Here is a 19,243-nt window from a genome sequence, read left to right as displayed (position 1 = left end):
TACCGTTTACTGGTGAAAAGAAACTGATAGTAAATGACTGGCCACATGTAATTTCTGTGGGTGAGAGAGTGAGTGAGTGAGTGAGTGATCAGATGACTGAACAAGTGCGAGAGTGAGTGAACAAGAGAGTGAGTTTGTGAATGAGTGAGAGGGTGAATGTGTAAGTGAGTAATTGTGTGTGTGGTTGTTAAAATGACTGTATGAGTGAATAAGTGAGAGAATGAGTCTAATGGAGCAAGTGATTGAATGAGTGATTAAATGAGTATGTGAGGCAGTGAGAGAGCGAATCTTAGAAATAAGTGATAGAATGGGTGAGTAAATGAATACTAAGTAAATGTGTGAGTGAGTGAGCGAATGTGTGAGAATGACTGACTGAAAGTGAGAGTATGTATGCGTGAGTGCGCCTGTGCGTTTAAGGGGCGGAGAGCTGTCAGCCGCTCGTTGGACGGGGGGAATCCAGAGGAAATTTGAGCTCAGCTCTAGTGCTACCGATGCTCGCAGCTTTTGACACACCTCAGAGGAGAGGACAGATGCAACATTTATATTTCAGACTGAGCGTAGTTCATAACACAGTCCTATGACAAGCTAGCGTTGGGTATATACATTATCGGTGCAGTAATGTGATATTCCTTGTTGCTTTGAGGTTTGAAAAAGGATTCCTCGACTTTACCAAAGTGGATTTGTTTTGGTCCTGATGTCTTTACTCAGCACAGCTACGGTCTCAGTTGATGAACGCGTTTTTTGGAGACAGTAGCAGTGCCCGAAGAAGTCGTGCGTATCCTGTTAAAGAATAGTGAGCTTTGGCATCACCAGCGGACACAGTCGGTGAGTCTTTTTAACCTACTTTCCTTTTTGCTTTTGCCACGAGCCTCTGCGTAAATGTAATCCAAAGAAAATCACTACAGCGCGCTTGACTGTTACATTTTAACTTAAGTTTAATGCGCTGTGACTGAATGAGTTGCTTTGTGTTTACTCTGGCGCAGTGAATATGGAGCTCAGTCCCGTCCACCTTAATAATGACGATATATCAATAATGACGATATATTATGTTCTGTAAATGGGTTTGAAAATCGCCCCCTCTCTCTATGCTCCAGTAACAACCTCTACACTTCAGAGTAAGCTTTAGATGCTGGAACCCTGCTGCAAATATCTAATTGTTTTAAGCCAGATGAACAGGTTTTTACAGAGATATTAGGTGGTGGTTTATCACTTCAAAGAACACACGTCTATCATTCCTCTAGCTGATGCTTGGTACTAAGTAAGATGGCCATATTTTGGTCATATTATACTTAATTTTCTTGAAGCATAATTAAAACCAGGGTTTAAGCAGTATACATCACATTATAATTTTCAGCCCTTCTTCAGTCAGATCAGGGTTGTATACCAGGGTTGTTCCTAAGATCCTAAGATATATGAGACTGCTGTCATACATAATCTGATAATCTAAGTTGAAACCATCACATCTCCACCTGATTAGTGTCAAACCTATAGACATATAGTGAATGTAGCATTAAACACTAGCCTCCTATGAAGCAATAGAATGTTTTTGGTCAGTAATTGTGAAGACTAATCTTGCGCGCTGAAAAAAAAAAGCCCTAAAACCCCACCTCACAACCAACCACCTACACACACGCACATTCTGACTACGTTCTAAGTTCAGAAGTGGACACCGGTTGCACACAGATCATTTGCTTTGACAGCTACCAAAATAAAAGCATTGGATAAAAACAAACAGTTCTTGAGTTCTCAAGTTGATCGAACATAGTTTGTTTGACACAGTTCTTTAAGTTAAATCAAGACACTATTTTCAATTCAATCGCTTTTGATGTCTGTGCTCTCTAACACCAGGGTATAATTTTCACCAGTGTGTACAATGTGTCCCATCTAGGGGTGTGTATTTGTAGATGCATCAAATTTGAAAAGCCCAAAAGCCAAGCAAGCTGTTCTACTTTTAGTAACTTGAAGGGAGGTGCCAGTGTGGGAACGGTTATTGTGATGTTGATGTCCAAGGGTTATGTGCATATTTGCAAGCTTAATAAATATGTCATTTAAAATATCAGTCAAATTGTTTTATTCATGTTCATATTAAAAAAAGGTCTGGTGGTGTAGTACTATTAGAAATAGGTGTAATTATTTAAAAAACCCTCTAAAAGTAGTCCACAGATCCACAAATTTTTAAAGAAACATGACATTCTGAATAGAGATTCTTCATCAGCCGTACCAGCAAACTACTTCTGAAGCTCTAACAGGTGTGCATCTGTGTATAATTCTACAATTTTACTTCCTTTACTTCTACCACTAAAACACTTTGTAGTTACTCCCAAGAATCACATACGTCTCTATGGAAAAGAGCATCTGCTTAATGCTGTAAATGTAAATGTAGAAATCCGCTTCAGATACACACACACGCAGACACACCTACAAGAACAACAAAGTTACACAGCAGTAATTAAGTTATGCTACACCGGTGGACACACCTCCAAGCTCCTTGGAGATTCTCAGGTTTTGAAGGAATAGCTCAGCTTTCCCTAAGTTATGCATATGCCACATTATGTTGGTTTCGTTGGAGGAATGCACAGCTAAATGTCCCCTCTATTTTAGACTTAAGGAGAAAAGTATGACCACAACTTGTGTACTTCAATTTAGAATAGCTTTCTAAAAACAAACTGATGATAACACAAAGAAAACGTGCATTAAAGTGTCACGTACTATATATGTACACACACGGAGATAAAGGGAAAGCAGCCATACATTCTTATCGTTCTTATCTACAATGAAGTTATCTGCTTAATGTTATTGTGAATTTGGGAATGTGGACTTTGTGTGTTCTCTTTTCGTGAGGTAAATACACCCTCTCTGTGTAGTCAACAATAAGGATGTAATACGTTTGATTTAGTGCTTTGCACACACCCAAGACCATTTCTAAGGCCTTAAAATAAGTCAGAAACCCTAATTCTAGCAGGCTAGCCAGACTTAAGGAGATTGTATGCCATTTATAACAAGGCATTTGTACAGATTCTGACCCATTACAAAGCTATTTCTTATAAAGTTGTATATTGTCTGTGTGCAATGAAAAACATCTCCAAAACTTTACAGGAGAGGAAAAAAAACACTTCCCAATATAAGTTAATGTAAAACGATTTTAAAAGCCTTTTTAAAAGCCTTACTTTTTTTGAAGCCTTACTACTGATCCATTCATCATGAAATTTTCACACAATATGAAGCTGCTGTGTTCAAATGATGTAGTAAATTAAAATCCACAAAACTGGAGATATAAATTTTTCATTGGACAGTGGCAATATGATCTTGATAATGGAAACCATATAGCGTATCCAGATCTGGGAGCTGGACTTGTTCTATCATGTGTACTTGCCAATAAAAATGTAGACAGCACTATATCTTGACTATATCTGGTCCTGGTTTGGATCAAGGGTTTATATTAATGGCAGGTGCTTTGGTCCTTAATAAGGAGCCTTTTTACCCCATTTGTTACTTATAGATAGCAAATGTGATAGAGGCTGCTTGTGTGACATTCATGATCTTAATGACAGCCGTTGATAAAGTGGTAGATGCTAAGTGCTGCCATATCAGGTTACCCCTCTATTGTTTGCATCAGCTTTCTCCCCCACAGTGGAACAGGTGATGAACCTTGAGTCACAGCTGCCTTTTTGGGAGGTGTGTGATTTTGCATGTGTGTGTATGCAAGTTTCAGAGAGAGAGAAAGAGATAGCACAGGGGAAAGAGGAGGGAGATGAAAGGAGAGTGGCTGTGTTTGTGTGTGTAATGACAGCTCAGGGGCATGATTACTAGGGTGTTTGACACAAGACTTTTTTAGATGTCAAATCCTGGTGATTAGGCCATGGAACACATTGGACACGATGGAGACAGCTGCTCTTCACTAATCTTGTGTTGGTCACTTCTCTCGCCTTAAAAAAAACTACATCAGTATTTCATCCCCTCAAGAAAGCCAGGCAAGTGCAAGTGTGCCATTGCTGTTGGTCCAAAACCTAATTTGGACAAAATCTCCATCGTGTTAATTTAAGAAGCAAATTTGTTAAATGTTATTGTTTCCACAGATTAATTTATCATAAAATTTCACACTACACAAACAGCAGATGGATTTTTCAAAAATGAAATATTGACTTACAATGGCCCTGTGAAGGACTGGCGTCCCCTCCAGGGTGTATTCCCGCCTTGCGCCCGATGATTCCAGGTAGGCTCTGGACCCACCGCGACCCTAAATTGGATAAGCGGTTACAGATGATGATGATGATGATGATGACTTACAATGTAATTTCTAACAACAAGCCAGTTGTCTCCTCCTGTAATTATACTTGTAGTTTATGACTCCTAATTCACAGACAATTTGGTTTGTATATTCTCTTTGTAGACAGTGTGTTAGTTGTGATTATTTTTGTAAAAAAAAAAACAAATGAATAAGCAAGCTTTTGGCTGTCTTTCCTATGTGGGTGGGAAGATCACCTCGGAAAACTGTTTTGCACATTTGAGCAGTAAGCCGAAAGCTTCTCCGTCTGCAGGCTGTAGGAAATTATGGAATGTAGACTAAAAGCAACATCTACTCAACAGGAAGACTACTGAAAATGGGAAGGATCTATTTAACTGTGCACCAGAAGAGGCAAGATAATCTAGAATGGCTGTGCGCCACACAAAGACTGGTTTTCAGTATTTGGTTTAGAGTTTCATAATCATCAAGTGGCTGAAAGAATCTATTTTTATAGTGGATACAGCTGCACAATGCACATCAAGTGCAAGAAACTATAGGAAGCCAATAGAAAATACTATAAAACAATATTTTCCATACTTTTGAATTAGATAGATTTGATGTTATCTCCTATTTGAAATCACAGACAGGTTTTTAAAAAAGGGACTGTATTTTTATGGTAGGCATTTGCTGTAATGAGTGGTGTCACTCAAAATAATCAAAATGTCTTGCTGTAGTTAATCAGAAAATAAGTGTCAATGAATTTGAACTCAAATCATACATGTGACACTTAATAAACACATTCCTGGGTTATTTTATCAGCTCTCTTCTCATGCGTTCACTTGCTGTGCCTAAATGAATGCTTTATTCTCTAACAGAGTGCTTGAGCTTTTCCTAGTCAAGGGTGGATGAGAACTATAAAATTCATCAAAGATATACTCAGTTGCAAATAAGTAGTATTGACATTTAAATAGCCTCAAATATACACTGCTTGGCCCCCAAAAAAAGTCTTTAGCTTTAATTACAGCATACATCCACTGTGCCATTGTTTCCACAAGCTTCTGCAATGTCACAACATTTATTTCTGTTCAGAGTTACATTAATTTGTCCCTAAAATCTTGTATTGATGATGGTAGATTTGGACCACTGCGCAGTCTTCTCCAGCATATCCCAAAGATGTGCCAAAAGATCTCAATGGGGTTTAGGTCTGGACTCTGTGGTGGCCAGTCCATGTGTGAAAATGATGTCTCATGCTCCCTGAACCACTCTTTCACAATCTTAGCCCAATGAATCTTGGAATATACCTGTACCAGAACAAATAAATTGAATCAATGGAATAACCTGGTCATTCAGTATATTCAGGTAGTTGGCTGACCTCATTGTTTGGGCACATATCGTTGTTGAACCTAGACCTGAACAACTGCAGCAACCCCAGATCATAGCACTGCCCCCACAGGCTTGTACGGTAGGCACTAGGCATGATTTGTGTATCACTTCAGCTACCTCTCTTCTTACCCTGATGTGCCCATCACTCTGGAACAGGGTAAATCTAAACTCTTCAGACCACATGACTGTTTACCATTGCTCCAGAGTCCAATCTTTATACTCCCTATCAAATTAAAACTGTTTTTGCCACTGATTAGTGGTTTTCTTAAGGCTACATATAGGGGTGTGCGATATGACGATATCAGATTGTGAACGATAAGAATTTGTCCATGATACACCATCACAGGGAGATTGATGGATCATGCTAATGCAAATACAGTCTGCTGCAGTTCTTATAAGTTGTTTATGTACTGTGTACATATTACACATCAGTCAAATGGGCAGACTCTCGGGACACAAATAATGTAAGTCACTACTCTAAAATGTACAACTACTGAATTAAAACCAAACGAATTTGTTATTCCATACGTGAGATCTCTTTCTTGCAAAAAAAACAAAAAACAAAACTGTGGTGCCATGAAGCCTGAAGAGCCCACAAACACACACAAAGCATACCAGCACTTACATACGTTGTCCCCTTCTAAACAAGACCAAATTTGAGTCTTTCCGTGCATCCACTCGTTAGTAATCCTCATGTCTGAAAGAAAAAACAACTGTTCAAAATAAAGTACAACAAATAAAAAAATATTTCCACTATGGCCATGTAGCTTGGGCTCTCAGCTTTAACGATACATCCATGAAGTCTGTAGACCAATCAGAGACAATGCTCAACCAAGGAGGCGGGGAAGCAACCATGCTTCAGTGCCTAATAGACGCGCACCGTGAGAGATGACACAGAGAGTTTTATATGGCAACAGCAATCAAAATAAACAACAAACAAAACAATGAAAACATTTTCAAAGCTTAGATCCCTTTCACTGTCTAACCTTTCCCTACTGAGACCATTTAAACACAGGAGGGAAGTGAGGGAGGCGGCCTCATTCTACAGACAATCAGGGAAAGCTCCCTCCTTCCAACATGTTTAGCCTTAAAGGGGAAGAGTAAAGGGGAAGGGTTAGAAACAAGGCTTAATATCAGAATAAATCTAGGTGAGTCAGAACTTTTTCCTGTTAAGTGAGGGTAAACAGCCCTTTGGAGAGGTGCATGAGATTATTCAAGGAAAGTGAAATGTTGTTATTAAGCTTCGATAATACCATTTTTTTTCTGCAGTAAAATTAATAATTTTCCTTATGAAGAGTTTGGGGTCTTTGAAGATTCCAAAGGAAGATTTCAAAGAAGATTCCAAATTAAGTTTAGAAAAGGGCCTGAAATGTTCTGTTGTTTTGATCATATTTTGACCACTGAAGATTAATTTCAATATTTTTAAAACGTCTGAAGGCTTTTCAGTAACATTACTTCATAAAATTGCCTCTAGTTCATTCACTGCCTCAAGATTTGAGTATGTAATTTCAGGCAGAAAATGGAAAAAAATACCTAGAGTGTTAAGAGGTTAAAACAAGCATGAAAAAGAATCATGATATAATCAAGATTGTGATCCTACAATATATAAAAAAAAAAACATGATTATATATTTTTTGCCATATCGCCCACCCCTAGCTAGTTATTTAGTCCCAATCCCTTGAGTTCCCCTCACATTGTGTATAGTGTTTATCCCCCAATGTTAGTAGTTTCAGCAGTCTCCTTAGATGTTTTCTCTGCTTGATGCATGCCAATTATTTGACCCTTCTGAAACAGATTAAAATGTTTTCCATGACCACAGGATGTCTTTCGATGGGGTTGTTAGCTACTCACTGCATCATTTAGGGTTAAATAACTTGCTGCCAGCTGAAACATAATCACCCATGCAGTAATTATCAAATGGGAGGCTCTTACCTATTTGCATAGTTAAATCCATGTGGTGACTTTTTTTTTTTTTGGCCAGGCAGTGTATAAAATTTAAATTGTTTTTGGAAGTGTAAAGTACAACAATATTTGGCAGGAACAGGAGTTAAAAAGGAAACTGTCATTTGATATTTATAGAGTTCTTTTAGAGTTCTGGTAGATGCTGGTGATATACATGAATAATCAAACTGAAGGGCCAACACAGCACTGAGCCTGCCACACAGCAGTGTAACTCACCTGTAGCCAAACCTGTAGTTCTCAGTGCACTCTATAGATATTACACATTGCATTTTCAGTTTCCGTTCTGTCTGTGTCAGTATGATTCATACAGCTCATAAATGAGGGGTGACTACAAGACTAGCAACACTTCTCAGGTTGTTTAGCACAGAATGACTGTAATTCTTGTAGAATCTTTTGCAGTAATCACTAAATATATCTTCAAGGCCAGACCACACACATGTAACAAACCACAATGTGTGAATAGATTTAAATGCATATTTAATTCTGCAACAGTGGATTAAAAAAAGTGCTAATATAGGAGGAGCATGGGTAAACTTTTAGTTTCTGTGACAGATCTTTCAATTTAATAGGCAAATTGCGACAGACAAGCGTTAAATAATCCTCACATGCTTATGCTACAATATTTGCTTTAGTTTGTAAAGTTTGTTTAGTCAAAGTTCTGTAACTACAGCATAGAAAATGAAGCAAAGATGGCACAGGTAGGTGTTCTGTGTTTGCTAAAGGTTCTGACTGACTGTTTCTGTATACTTTAACAGGCCTCTGTGTGACAACTTATCAGTGATGTCTAAGACACAGAGATCTTCCTCCAGAACACACTCCCGCTCACCATCCAGGTGCAGATCACATTCTAACTCCCGTTCCGGCTCCAGATCTCGCAGCAGCTCCCGCTCCCGCTCCCGCTCAAGGAAATACCGCTACAGGTAACTTCCTGATTATGTAAATACTTAACCTTCTAGGAAGTGTTGCTTGTCCAGTTTCAATAAAATGCTATGATGATGAATGAAAACACATTGCACACAGGTGTTCAAACAAACTGACATGCGTAAAGTATTCCTTTTTTAATACTACACCATAAATATGTCTAAACAAATAGCTTGAACTGCTAAGTGATAACACAATGCAATTGTGAACCATCACTGTGAGAAGTTAAAAACTTACAACTTCAATCACAACTTTTTAATATTTGCTACTTTGTTTCATACTGGGGTTTGCAAACTTCAAAGACCCCTTCATGGCTTTTTTTGGGGAATTAATGAACTGTTAAAATGTGTCAAGCCTTGAAAGACAACCTCAAGAAAAGCAAATTTCTTCACAGTGGTTTTGATTCTTACAATTTATTTCAAAGCACATTGATATCCAGCAGTGAGAAATATGCAAAGCTGATGTTCTATTTCTTCTTTATGACTCATTTCATGCTAAAATTGATATGCAATTTTGGCAAAGCTAAACCTCAGCCCAGTTTTCCTCGTGGTCAAGCTACTCCATTTATTAACTTTCTTCAGCTGGGGATTCCCGTTGCCGAGACTGCTGTGGAAAATGTCGGATTTGGCTTATGGGTTCAGCTTAGTGGGCTAGATTTATTCTGTCTTTAGTAGTTTCTAACATGATACTGGTGGTGCAGTAAGGGCTTACTGAAATTCCAGCTTAAAATGGTTCTATCCTGATTTTGCTACAAAAGGATTTTTGTAGCCTGTAAATGTAAACAATTTAACAGCAGTTTCTCCACAGTGAGCACGGGTATCACTGATATGCTGATGACACTGCAGCTTTTGTAGATAACATTATGCTAGGCACATTCTTCTAACTGAGCATGTATTTTCACAGAATTACATGGTCCTGTGAATTATGCAAATAGAGTGCAACCACATGCAAAATGTCTTATTTGCAAGAGAATTTTACATTTATTTTGAATTTTTTTGTTGATCACAGAACAGAACTTACAATGAACAGGCTATGTTTGTATTTCAAAGGAAGAATTAATAGATATCCTTCTGTGTAAATGTATGTGATATTGATTTACACTTCAGAAAATATGTATTTTTTATTTATTCACCGCTTGTGGTTCAGTAAAGCCAAAATATTTTGGCTAGTAAGTCTGTGAAATCTGTGGAATTCTGAAGCACAATCAGAAAAACTTTGGTATCTGAAATGATAAAAAAATAGCTGGGTGCTATATTTTAAGTGATTAACAAAAAGTCACCATAATATATTTCAGAAAAAGACGCTTCCTTATAAGCTGAGTTTTCTGGGTAGTGATAGTGTGGTATAATTGGCAGTCAGAGAACCACCTCTTTGCTTCCCAGTCTGAGTGGAAATCTTTCCCATATGGCCCATGTGACTGGCTCTTTCCACTCACACTCAGTAGAAGGGATGCACTCCCTCTCTTTCTCAGTGAGAGTGCAGTGCTGTTCTGCGTCTTGCCCTTTAACTCTATATCCCAATGAAAAAGCTCACTGGGTGAGTACATATGGAGCAGAAATTAGAAAAACTGTTAGTGCATGTTCATTTTTCTTGCTGTCAATTATTATCTTATTTATATTTAACAATGTTAAGATTGTTTGTTGTAAAGCAGTTGTTGAGAGACATTCCAGTGCACAAACTACCTGTTAAAGATGGCCATACAGGCTTAAGCAACATATTATTCTTTTTATTATACTTTTTGTTTTAACTTACGAAAGGCTTTTCTTGAGTATTTGCTTCTTACCAGGGCTGCTGTACGGAAAATATTGGGGATGTGCTAGACGTCAAACCTCCTTCTTTTGTTCCTGTGATTTCAATCTGTAATATATTCTCCATGTGGACTGGGCCAATGCATTTTCAATTTGGGAAGTACTCACAGTACTGCCTGGAATTATCCACTACTGGGATGAAATTCATAACAACAGAATTCAAGTTGTGCAAAGTGTTGTCTGGCTAATTTTCCAGGGTAAACTACTGTTGGAGCAAAAATGCAGTCACAGTAATAATTGACTGTGATTTAAGTTGTACTCCAGAGCCACCTTGTGGCTTAAACTGACTCTGTAGGTACACGTCTATAATCAAACTCATTCCACTGAAACATTGAATATTGATTATAAAGTTATGGGCTTTTATGCAAAGAAATTTGGATTTTTTTTTCCTGCTGAAGCATCATTATTTAATTCTGGAAAAAAAGGTAAGATGAATGTTTTTCATGGACACTGCAGTAATATGTATGCTTTTAATTTGGCACATTCCCTCCTTTGTCTTTGTTGTATATCTGAGATATAGGTTTAGTGTTCTTGGCTGGGATTTTATGATCCTACATTCTTGGGTGGGAAATTATGTTGAAGAGGGGGCCAGTTTAGAGAACCTGATTTTACATTTACAAGCCCCATGCTAGACAAAAAAGTAGCAGTGATGGAAGTGGTCTAGCACCATAATAAGCTTGCATCAAAAAACTGTACATCCCATTTAATCAGCGCCCTGAACAATGTAGGGACCCACACAACATTTGAGCCCAAACCTATAATGGGGCCTGTTTGTATATTTTTTATTTTGCCTACGTAGCTTCAAAAACTGAGTTAGACTTTTCTTTTTGGTCTTTTCAAGCTCTAGGTCACACTCTCGGTCAAGATCCCATTCTCCAGCTCATAACCGGGAGCGGAAGCACCCACGGGACTTTCAGAACCATCGTGAGTTCAGAGGCTACCACAGGGGTTTCCGGAGGCCTTATTACTTCCGGGGCAGAGGAAGGGGCTTCTTCCGTGGCCGTTTTCAGCGTGGAGGAGGAGGAGGAGGAGGAGGAGGAGGAGGTGGTGGAGGAGGATACAATAACAGGTCAAATAATTGGCAAAATTTTCGGCAGCATCCACAGCAAAAGCAGCAACAAAAGCAGCAGCAACAATATAATCACATGGCCAAGAGTGGATGCTCTCGTTCACGATCTCCCAAGAGAACTACCAGCAGCCCTCCTAAGTCACGCAGCCATTCCCGCCGCTCTGACAGGTCTTCTTCCCCACATTCACACCACTCCTCTTCCTCAAACTCTTCCAGACAAAGGTCTGATTCCACTAAGCGGATTTGCAAAGCTTCAAATGAAGGTGTGCCTGCATCCAAGGAATGTCAATTAAATGGAGGAGATGAGACACTGGAAGAGCTAAAAGAGTGCCCTGCAGAGGCAAAAAGGAGTGCAAGTGGAGGCCAAGACCCTGACACTTGCCAAGATGCCAATAACCATGACAACAGCCCAAAGAGGGCCAGTCCTAATGCTAACTCTACTGTTTCTGCCTGCCAAAGTGATCCAGGCACCAGTAAAATAGACTCTGTGCCGGTGAGTTCAGGTGCAACGAGCAATGGCGCCACCTGCTGGCAGACTGTAACTTCTACACCTCCTAACAACAGCCTGTCAAAGAAAAGCCCGACTACAGTTTTCTCAAGCTTGGGGCTTTTTTCAGATGCTAATCAGCCAGATGAAGATACAATAGCAATTTCAATTGCATTTAAAAAGTAAGTTAAATAAATTTAATTGATGTTTATTAGTAGACATTTTGCATGATTCATCAGTAACAGTTTTGTTTCACTTCAAAACCTGCTGCTTCTGCATTCAAATTAAACAGGCTAGGCTGTTTTTTTTTCTTTAGTAGGGGGAGGGGGTCTTGAGTGAGTGACAGTGGCTGTTTACACCTTGCATGAGCATGTATTTCAGGCTACCAGATTAAGCTGATTTTATTTCATGGCATGAACTCTAAATTACAAATATAGTGTAGACAAATTAGGAATGCTTCATTATCAGATCACTCCTACTACATTTGGAGGTTCTAGAGAACTATCTATAGAACACTTTGTTTTCTATCGGCGTAAAATGACTAGGTCTGAATAAATAGGTCTGTGGAATGTCTGAGTTTGATAAAATGGAGAAAGATACAAAGGACAAATAAACATTTTTAAAATGTTTTTGCAAGAAATCTCCCTGATGCATTCAGAGAAATGTTTTCCTCTTTGGTTCGTTATTTGAGTCAAGAGTATGAATGGAAATAACACATTACAAGTCCTTGTGGGTTTCCCGAGTCAGACTAAAGTCCCCACAACTGGATCTGCATTTAGGAAAACAGGGTTTAGGAAACATGCATTTACAGCACACTGTGTAATTATGAAAGTGACAGCAAGTTTAGTCTTTTACTCAAAAATGTATTTAAGAAATATATTCTAACAAACATTAACGGGCAGCTGTTTTGGATAGCTCATAGTAGGTTAAAAATTATAATTATTTAATTAATTTAATGATTTATTTAAGTCATTACTGCCACATATGCACCAGAATTACAGACCAACACCGATTTATTGCCAATGGCTCTGTTAAACATATCTGACCATGGCATTTCCTCTGTGTACTTTATAAATGGATGCCTGCAAAATACTCCTAGTTTTATGTAGTTATTAGACACTAATTTCAATACCTTATATGTACAGCCTTGTCAGGTTATGGTCAATGATTTAAGGAAAAACATTTTCTACTTCACACAATTGTAAATGGTTAAACCTATGTGAGTTTCATTAACTGCATGTGACTTTTGTTCTTTCACTAAATAGATTCTTGGAGGAACAGAAGAATAAAAAGCAAGCTGTCACCGAGAATGGCATACAGAAGGCGGCAAGCAATGGGGAAGCAATGGTTGACAAAAAGAATAGCAAATCTGAGGGCATTTTTGATCACCCCTCTTGTTTTGGGGTATCTAAAACTGCAGCTCATAGTGAGAAAAGGCAGAGTGAGAAATGCATACATGATGACAGCATTAAGGCTGCCATGCCATCCAATAGTTTCTTGAACAGGCCCAAGTTCCTCTGTGAAGATGGAAATGAAGAAGAAGAGGGTAAGCAGACAGAGTCCCATTTACAGATGAGGGATTTGGAGAATGCTGCCCCAGATCGCAAAGGCAAAGTGGCACTGTCTGCTTGCGAACTGTCTGAAGAACATTTCGGCAGCTTGGAGGATTTTACATGGGATGATAAGCTTATGGCTTTTCTGATAAATCGGAAGAAGGAGAGGGCTGCAAGTTTTCTGGCTGCTCCATCTAAGAGGGAGAAGCTTGCACGCAAGTTCAGGGACCTCTCCCCTGGGAGATCCCCAAAGATAAAACAAAAGGAAACAACTACATTAAGTCCCTCTCCTGCATATGAAGCTGTTTCTCGACGAAGTTCTGAGAGCCAAGAGCAAGAGATGTTCTTGAACATGAGTGACGAGTCCCCTCTCAGGGCATCTGGGAAAAGAGGGACAGAGTTTAGTCTGAGAATGGATTCCCTTAGTGATGACTTGGCAAGGTATATATGTTCTTAACTCTTCTCTTTGTTTTCATTAATAGCATAAGGCTAGTTTGTTCACAGCTGTTAACAGTTTTTGCATACTCTACACACTCTTGGTGTATCTGGATTGTTAAAAGCTATATCCACTCAAAGGCAGACCTGGCCAGATTATCTTCCCTGATCATTTCTTCTAATTTTGCTGAAGAATGTGATCCAAACAACTGCAGGAAACATGGAGCAGCTGCCCTGTGCACATGTATGCATAGTTCCAATTAAGTATTACATTGCCTTTAATCAACAGTAGTTGTGTTGGCAATGTAGTAGAAAAAAATGGATTAGCCTTCTCGCAGAGAAACATGCATTGGCTGTTGAAAAGGAGCTCTTATACCAATTGAGCACATACTCATTGATTGGCAGCATTTGATAAAAGATTAGTTTAACTTTAATAGTGTAAACTTGTAAAATATAGTTGAACAAACTTTATAACGGTGATGTTAAGCACATAATTTCTAGACTCTTGCATAAAAGAATAATGCTCTGTTTTTGTGTTAATTTGTTTCAACAGCCTGTAATTGTTTGTTTTACAGATCCTCTGTTTTGTCTAATGATTGGAGAAATGCTATGGATCCTCTGCACCCAGATATAAAGGAACACGAGTTTCACTCAGTCTGCCAGCATCTTCCTTGTAATAATTTACGTAGAAGTCCCTCTGAGCTTTTTGCTCAGCATGTGGTTGCAATTGTTCATCATATTAAAGGTGACTAAAACATCTATGCTCTATGCTGTAACAGCACTGCAAGTTACAGATTCAGATTTTGACAAAGTATATCGTGATAACTGTGGTCAAATTGATCATCAAATGCTACTCTTAACACCTACCTATTTCAATTATCCCAATAATTGATGTACAACTGCTTAGGCTTCATATTTTAAAATAAATAACTGGACAGCAGTTGTGAATTTACATCCAAAGGCAGTGAAAAATCATAAGGTATCATTGCTTATCCTGAAGTTTGTAACCTGACATTTAGCATGCTTGTAATCCATTATTGTGCAACATCACTGTAATCATTTTCATATTTGTTTTTAATTTAAATTGAGCTATAAGGTAAAATACTAAGAGCTATTCCATTCTTCTTAACTCTTTTTTAGCTCATTATTTTCCTTCCTCTGGAATGACTCTAAACGAACGATTTGCCATGTACCAAAGAATAGCTGCTGAGAAAGAAATCAAGAAACAACGAAAGAGTCCAGAGATACATAGGTATAACAAATGTGACACCTTCTCATTAAAATTACTTTTGTATACAGACTAATTTTAATTGCAAGTTATCGTTTTACTTCATCTGGATGGATCAATGCCCACTTTAAATAGCTCCCATATAAGTCCTTGGAACCAATTCAGATTCTCTCCTTTGATCTTTTTTCACAGGAGAATAGATGTTTCTCCCAGTTCTTTTAAGAGGCACTCTCTCCTGTTTGATGAGTTGAAAAGCTCCGTGGATAGCAGCTTCAAGGTGACAGAACATTTTGAAATATGACGTGTTATGGAAAAGAATGCTGCAAGAGTGCACCATCCAGAGCATCTTTAGCATCCCCTCTCTCTCTTTCTAAGCCCCTGCTTTTCTCATGCAAGAGAGAAATAAGCCTGCTGCTAAATGAATATGAGATGTGAAAAGAGGCACATTCATTTTATTGTGTTGTGTATTTCCCCACAACAATTGATGGTTTTGATTAAATGTGGGTACAAGCCTTCCTAAGGCAGTTGAGTCAAGAAATGAGAGGTCATAAATGGAAGTGACCAGTTTCCCCCATGTCAAAGACAATCAAAGGACTCTTATCAAACCCCATAGTAAGTATTCTTCTTCAAAGCCTGAAAAGAGCAAACCAAGCCAGACAAAAGCATTACATACTTTCATGTACACCAATGAAAGTATGTGTGCTGTGGTAATTTATTCTTTCACATTCTGTCGATGCTTGACTTTAGGACCTTTGTGGTCTTAAGGATTTTTTCAAGCTAGACATACTACTAAAGTCCTCTCTTTAATTAAATTTCTCTTAGTGCCATATAGGTTCGAAGGAGTTCCACTTGCATGGCTAAATCATTTATACAGTTTGTTTGGTCCCTTCCCATATGATTTGGCAGCAGGACACTGGAGCACAGCACTAATCTTTAGTCTGGCCACAACATCTTTCTGTCTCCTCAACACAGGTTAATGGTAAACACCTGAAAGGTGAAACAGTGGATCTTAGATTGGATATTGAGCGGCGTAAAAAATTCTTATTTGGACAAACCAATGACAAGCAAGAAGGAGCAGAATCAGGGGGATCTGAATCAGGTGTGGAGAGGCCCAATGAAAAATCCTCCAAGTACCACAAAAGGACAAAGTAAGTTATCCAGCACCAAAGTTCTGTCAAACTAATAATCAAAAATGTTTGAGAAATGATGGTCCGTTTCATAAAAATACATGCTATCGTGTTTCAGAAAAAACAAGAGAAAACGAGAGCGGACTCACTCTTCATCCTCTTCCTCCTCCATTTCTCATGAGGAAGAGGGTGAATCCATGGAGGAGGATTTCACTCAGGCTCAGCAGCAACTTACTGAATGCAGTGTGTCCACAGAGAAGGGGCAGACACGTGGAGGATTTGTAAGTAAAGAATAGTGCTATAGTGTTATTCAAGAGCAAACAGTTTTTGAATAATCCCATTGAGGCTTATTGTCATATTGTTATATTTACAGCAGTTCAAAATACGCAGTAGAGGATGGAACAGAGTAAATTCACTTGCAAACAATACCAATAACAACAGTAATACTTATGTGCCTGTACAGTCCAAGAATGAGGACTGGAACCCGGAAGACATTCTAAAAAGCAGAAAATACTTCCTAGTAAGTTAATTATTTTCTATGGCAGTCCTTTGTTCCATTACGATATCTGACTGATTTGTTTATGTTATGGGATTTTATTGCTAAATCCAGAGCCCTGGTCAACAGTGTGCTTTAGAAGCATGACTGCAAACTCAGTAGTTGTAAATTCATAGAAACTTGTCATTTTAGTAGCTCTGTTATAACTAACACACAACCACAGACACTGCCCTCTAATCAAAGCAATCTGTACTGGATTTAAGAGGAAGGTATAATTATCTAATTTCTGTTTTTTTTTTTTTTGTTGCAGCAAGACAAAAAAGAGGGTGAGGGTGAGAAGGAGTGGGCAGAGCCCCGTGGGCGTGGCCAAGCCAATGTCCCGCGTGTGAAGGGGCGCTTTATCCTGCGGCGGCCTACTTGTTCTATTACCACAAGTAACTGTAACTGGAGTTATGGCAAGTTCCAGGCTGGTGGTGAAGATAATGAGCAGTCAGGCAACACAATGCAGAACCATAAAGAGCAAAACAACACATGAGTCATACGCCACAAGTGGCAGTAAGGATTAGCCACCAGCTCCCCCCCATACCCTCTAATTCTGAGTGAATAACTGCATGCTGGTGGGCAGGACCAGAAAATCGTCATACACCAATGTCACCTGCTATAATTGTGTATAATACTGTATATACTGTGTGTGATTACTGTTTACTTGATACAAGGCCATACACACACATACCCCTTTTCTTTAAAATAGGGTCAATTAAATGTAAAATTACACAGTTTAGCACTTTTCCTAATCAAGATTTTATGTACCTGTCTGTAGTAGAGAATTAGGTGATTTTTGCACTCATATACTGATTGATATGCAATATACCAGCAATGACTTTTGGGAACTTAAAGGCAACGTTCACGATTGTAATTAAAAAACAACTACAACAACAAAAAAAAAACCTGATATTTCCTCACTAGAAACTGGTCTAATGTGAGAGAACTGCAATTCCTCACAATCGTAAATGTTCCCTTTAAAATGTAGGGTACAACAGGTGCCTTCAGGGCTGGATACTGAGCTAATTTTGCTCATATGATTTAAATGATTTTATGGGAGGTATCTAGTGTTTAATAATGTATATGATTTTTTTAAAGAACTGAAGTCAACATAATTTTAAACAAACATACAGAAATTGTCACTGATTTAATTTGTTGTTTATATTACACTGACTTTACTGCTGTCATGAATTTTCTTTTAACATCACCAGGAAATACTTAGTTTCAACACTCAGAATTGCAGAACTTTCTCACATCCTGTCTCACTTACTTTATTGATTACATTAATATTTTGTAATCAATTTTAAATACAATTTGTTAATATTTGCACTTAGTTATTTTTCTAATTTCTAATAATTGTTTTAATATGATGTGAAATTAGCCAAGCTTCTTGTGTGAATGGGAAAAAAAAAAAACATTAATATGATGAATGATTCGGTCTTATTATGGGGACCGAACTACTGCAGGTAGAAGTTCACGTCCCTCTGAAAGACATTATTTTGTAGGAAACTAATCTGCTCTGTCTATTGTCGACCCACCCAGCAAAAAGCTATAATACCTGCCTGCTATTTACATTTCTGAGCTGGATTCATAAGGGACTTTTATCAAGGACAAGGATGTGTCAACACCCCAATAAGGAATTGCTGTTACTGCCTCCACAAAAGCCCTCCAAACAAAACCAGAACAATATGTAACCACCCAAGGGAGTAGTCTGCTGTGGTGAAATCTGGTGTAAATAAAAAAAATCTTTAAGCACAGTGCAAGTAGTGTAGACCTGGTATTTGGGGACAGTATGTGTATTTCTTTGTGTGTCCTGTCACTGTTTCACAATTGTGATGATAATTTTTAAACTGCTTTTTAAAAATAAAATAATATTCAATGGCTTTGTGCTTGTTAGAGATTTTAAAACTTGGTAATTAAGTTAAAATGTATACATTGAGAATAAAAATCAGCACAAATATATAACCTACAGACAATAGAATTTTGCTTGTTTAAGTTCCAGTTTGCACTGTGTTGTTATACCTATTCTTTACGATTTACAATGTATTCAAAAATGTTCCACATTGAAAATGATAATAAAAGGTTTTTACATATATGAAGATTTGTTTACTTTTGTTATTATTTTGCATCGAGTTAAACTTTTATAACCAATGTGTCTTCTTTAGTATAATCTAGAACTATTGTTTTGGTCTAACTGAAAATTTCTAAAAGTTACTCTGCTGCAGTTTCCTGATAAACATTGTAGTAGCTGAGTCTAAAACAGCTTCCCCACAACAAAACCTGGGGAAAAAACAAACAGTTAAAAGACTCTCAAGCAAAGAAATGACGACTTTATTAATAGCTGTTAGCTCACAGTTAATGTGCATTTAATTTTTTATGGGAAATAATAAATAAATTAATGAATGAATTGAAAGAACTTGATATTAACATTCCTAGAGCTGATTTTCGGACAATTAATTAAATATGCCATGCCAAAATCTTAGATAACTAAACTTTTAATGTGAAAG

The 19,243-nt window shown here is 38.0% G+C and overlaps 1 protein-coding gene across 3 annotated transcripts; it reads left to right on the top strand.

Moving 5' to 3' along the window:
- The first annotated feature begins 527 nt into the window (after positions 1-527).
- Positions 528-18,793, top strand: thrap3a (thyroid hormone receptor associated protein 3a). 3 transcript variants are annotated; one of them, XM_066683033.1, is made up of 11 exons: positions 528-825; positions 8,326-8,490; positions 11,141-12,037; positions 13,121-13,849; positions 14,419-14,588; positions 14,984-15,095; positions 15,264-15,348; positions 16,044-16,219; positions 16,317-16,479; positions 16,662-16,718; positions 17,005-18,793. In XM_066683033.1, the coding sequence occupies exons 2-11, from the start codon at positions 8,351-8,353 to the stop codon at positions 17,227-17,229; spliced, it is 2,754 nt and encodes a 917-aa protein (XP_066539130.1). In that variant the 5' UTR covers positions 528-825; positions 8,326-8,350; the 3' UTR covers positions 17,230-18,793. The 3 variants fall into 3 exon arrangements, with proteins under 3 accessions (XP_066539130.1, XP_066539128.1, XP_066539131.1); XM_066683031.1 differs by having other exon boundaries at positions 16,572-16,718; XM_066683034.1 differs by lacking the exons at positions 528-825; positions 8,326-8,490 and adding an exon at positions 9,960-10,027 and having other exon boundaries at positions 16,572-16,718.
- The last annotated feature ends 450 nt before the right edge of the window (positions 18,794-19,243 follow it).

This window comes from Hoplias malabaricus, chromosome 10, assembly GCF_029633855.1.
Source record: "Hoplias malabaricus isolate fHopMal1 chromosome 10, fHopMal1.hap1, whole genome shotgun sequence".
NCBI lineage: Eukaryota > Metazoa > Chordata > Actinopteri > Characiformes > Erythrinidae > Hoplias > Hoplias malabaricus.
This window is presented reverse-complemented; position numbering and strand designations above follow the sequence as displayed.

What these genes read in the sequence shown, in the direction of transcription:
- thrap3a (XM_066683031.1), top strand. Translation starts at nt 8,351, where the DNA reads ATGTCTAAGACACAGAGATCTTCCTCCAGAACACACTCCCGCTCACCA. An exon ending in TCAAGGAAATACCGCTACAG is followed by an intron (nt 8,491 to 11,140) that starts GTAACTTCCTGA and finishes GGTCTTTTCAAG; the next exon opens with CTCTAGGTCACACTCTCGGT. An exon ending in GGCAGACACGTGGAGGATTT is followed by an intron (nt 16,480 to 16,571) that starts GTAAGTAAAGAA and finishes TTATATTTACAG; the next exon opens with CAGTTCAAAATACGCAGTAG.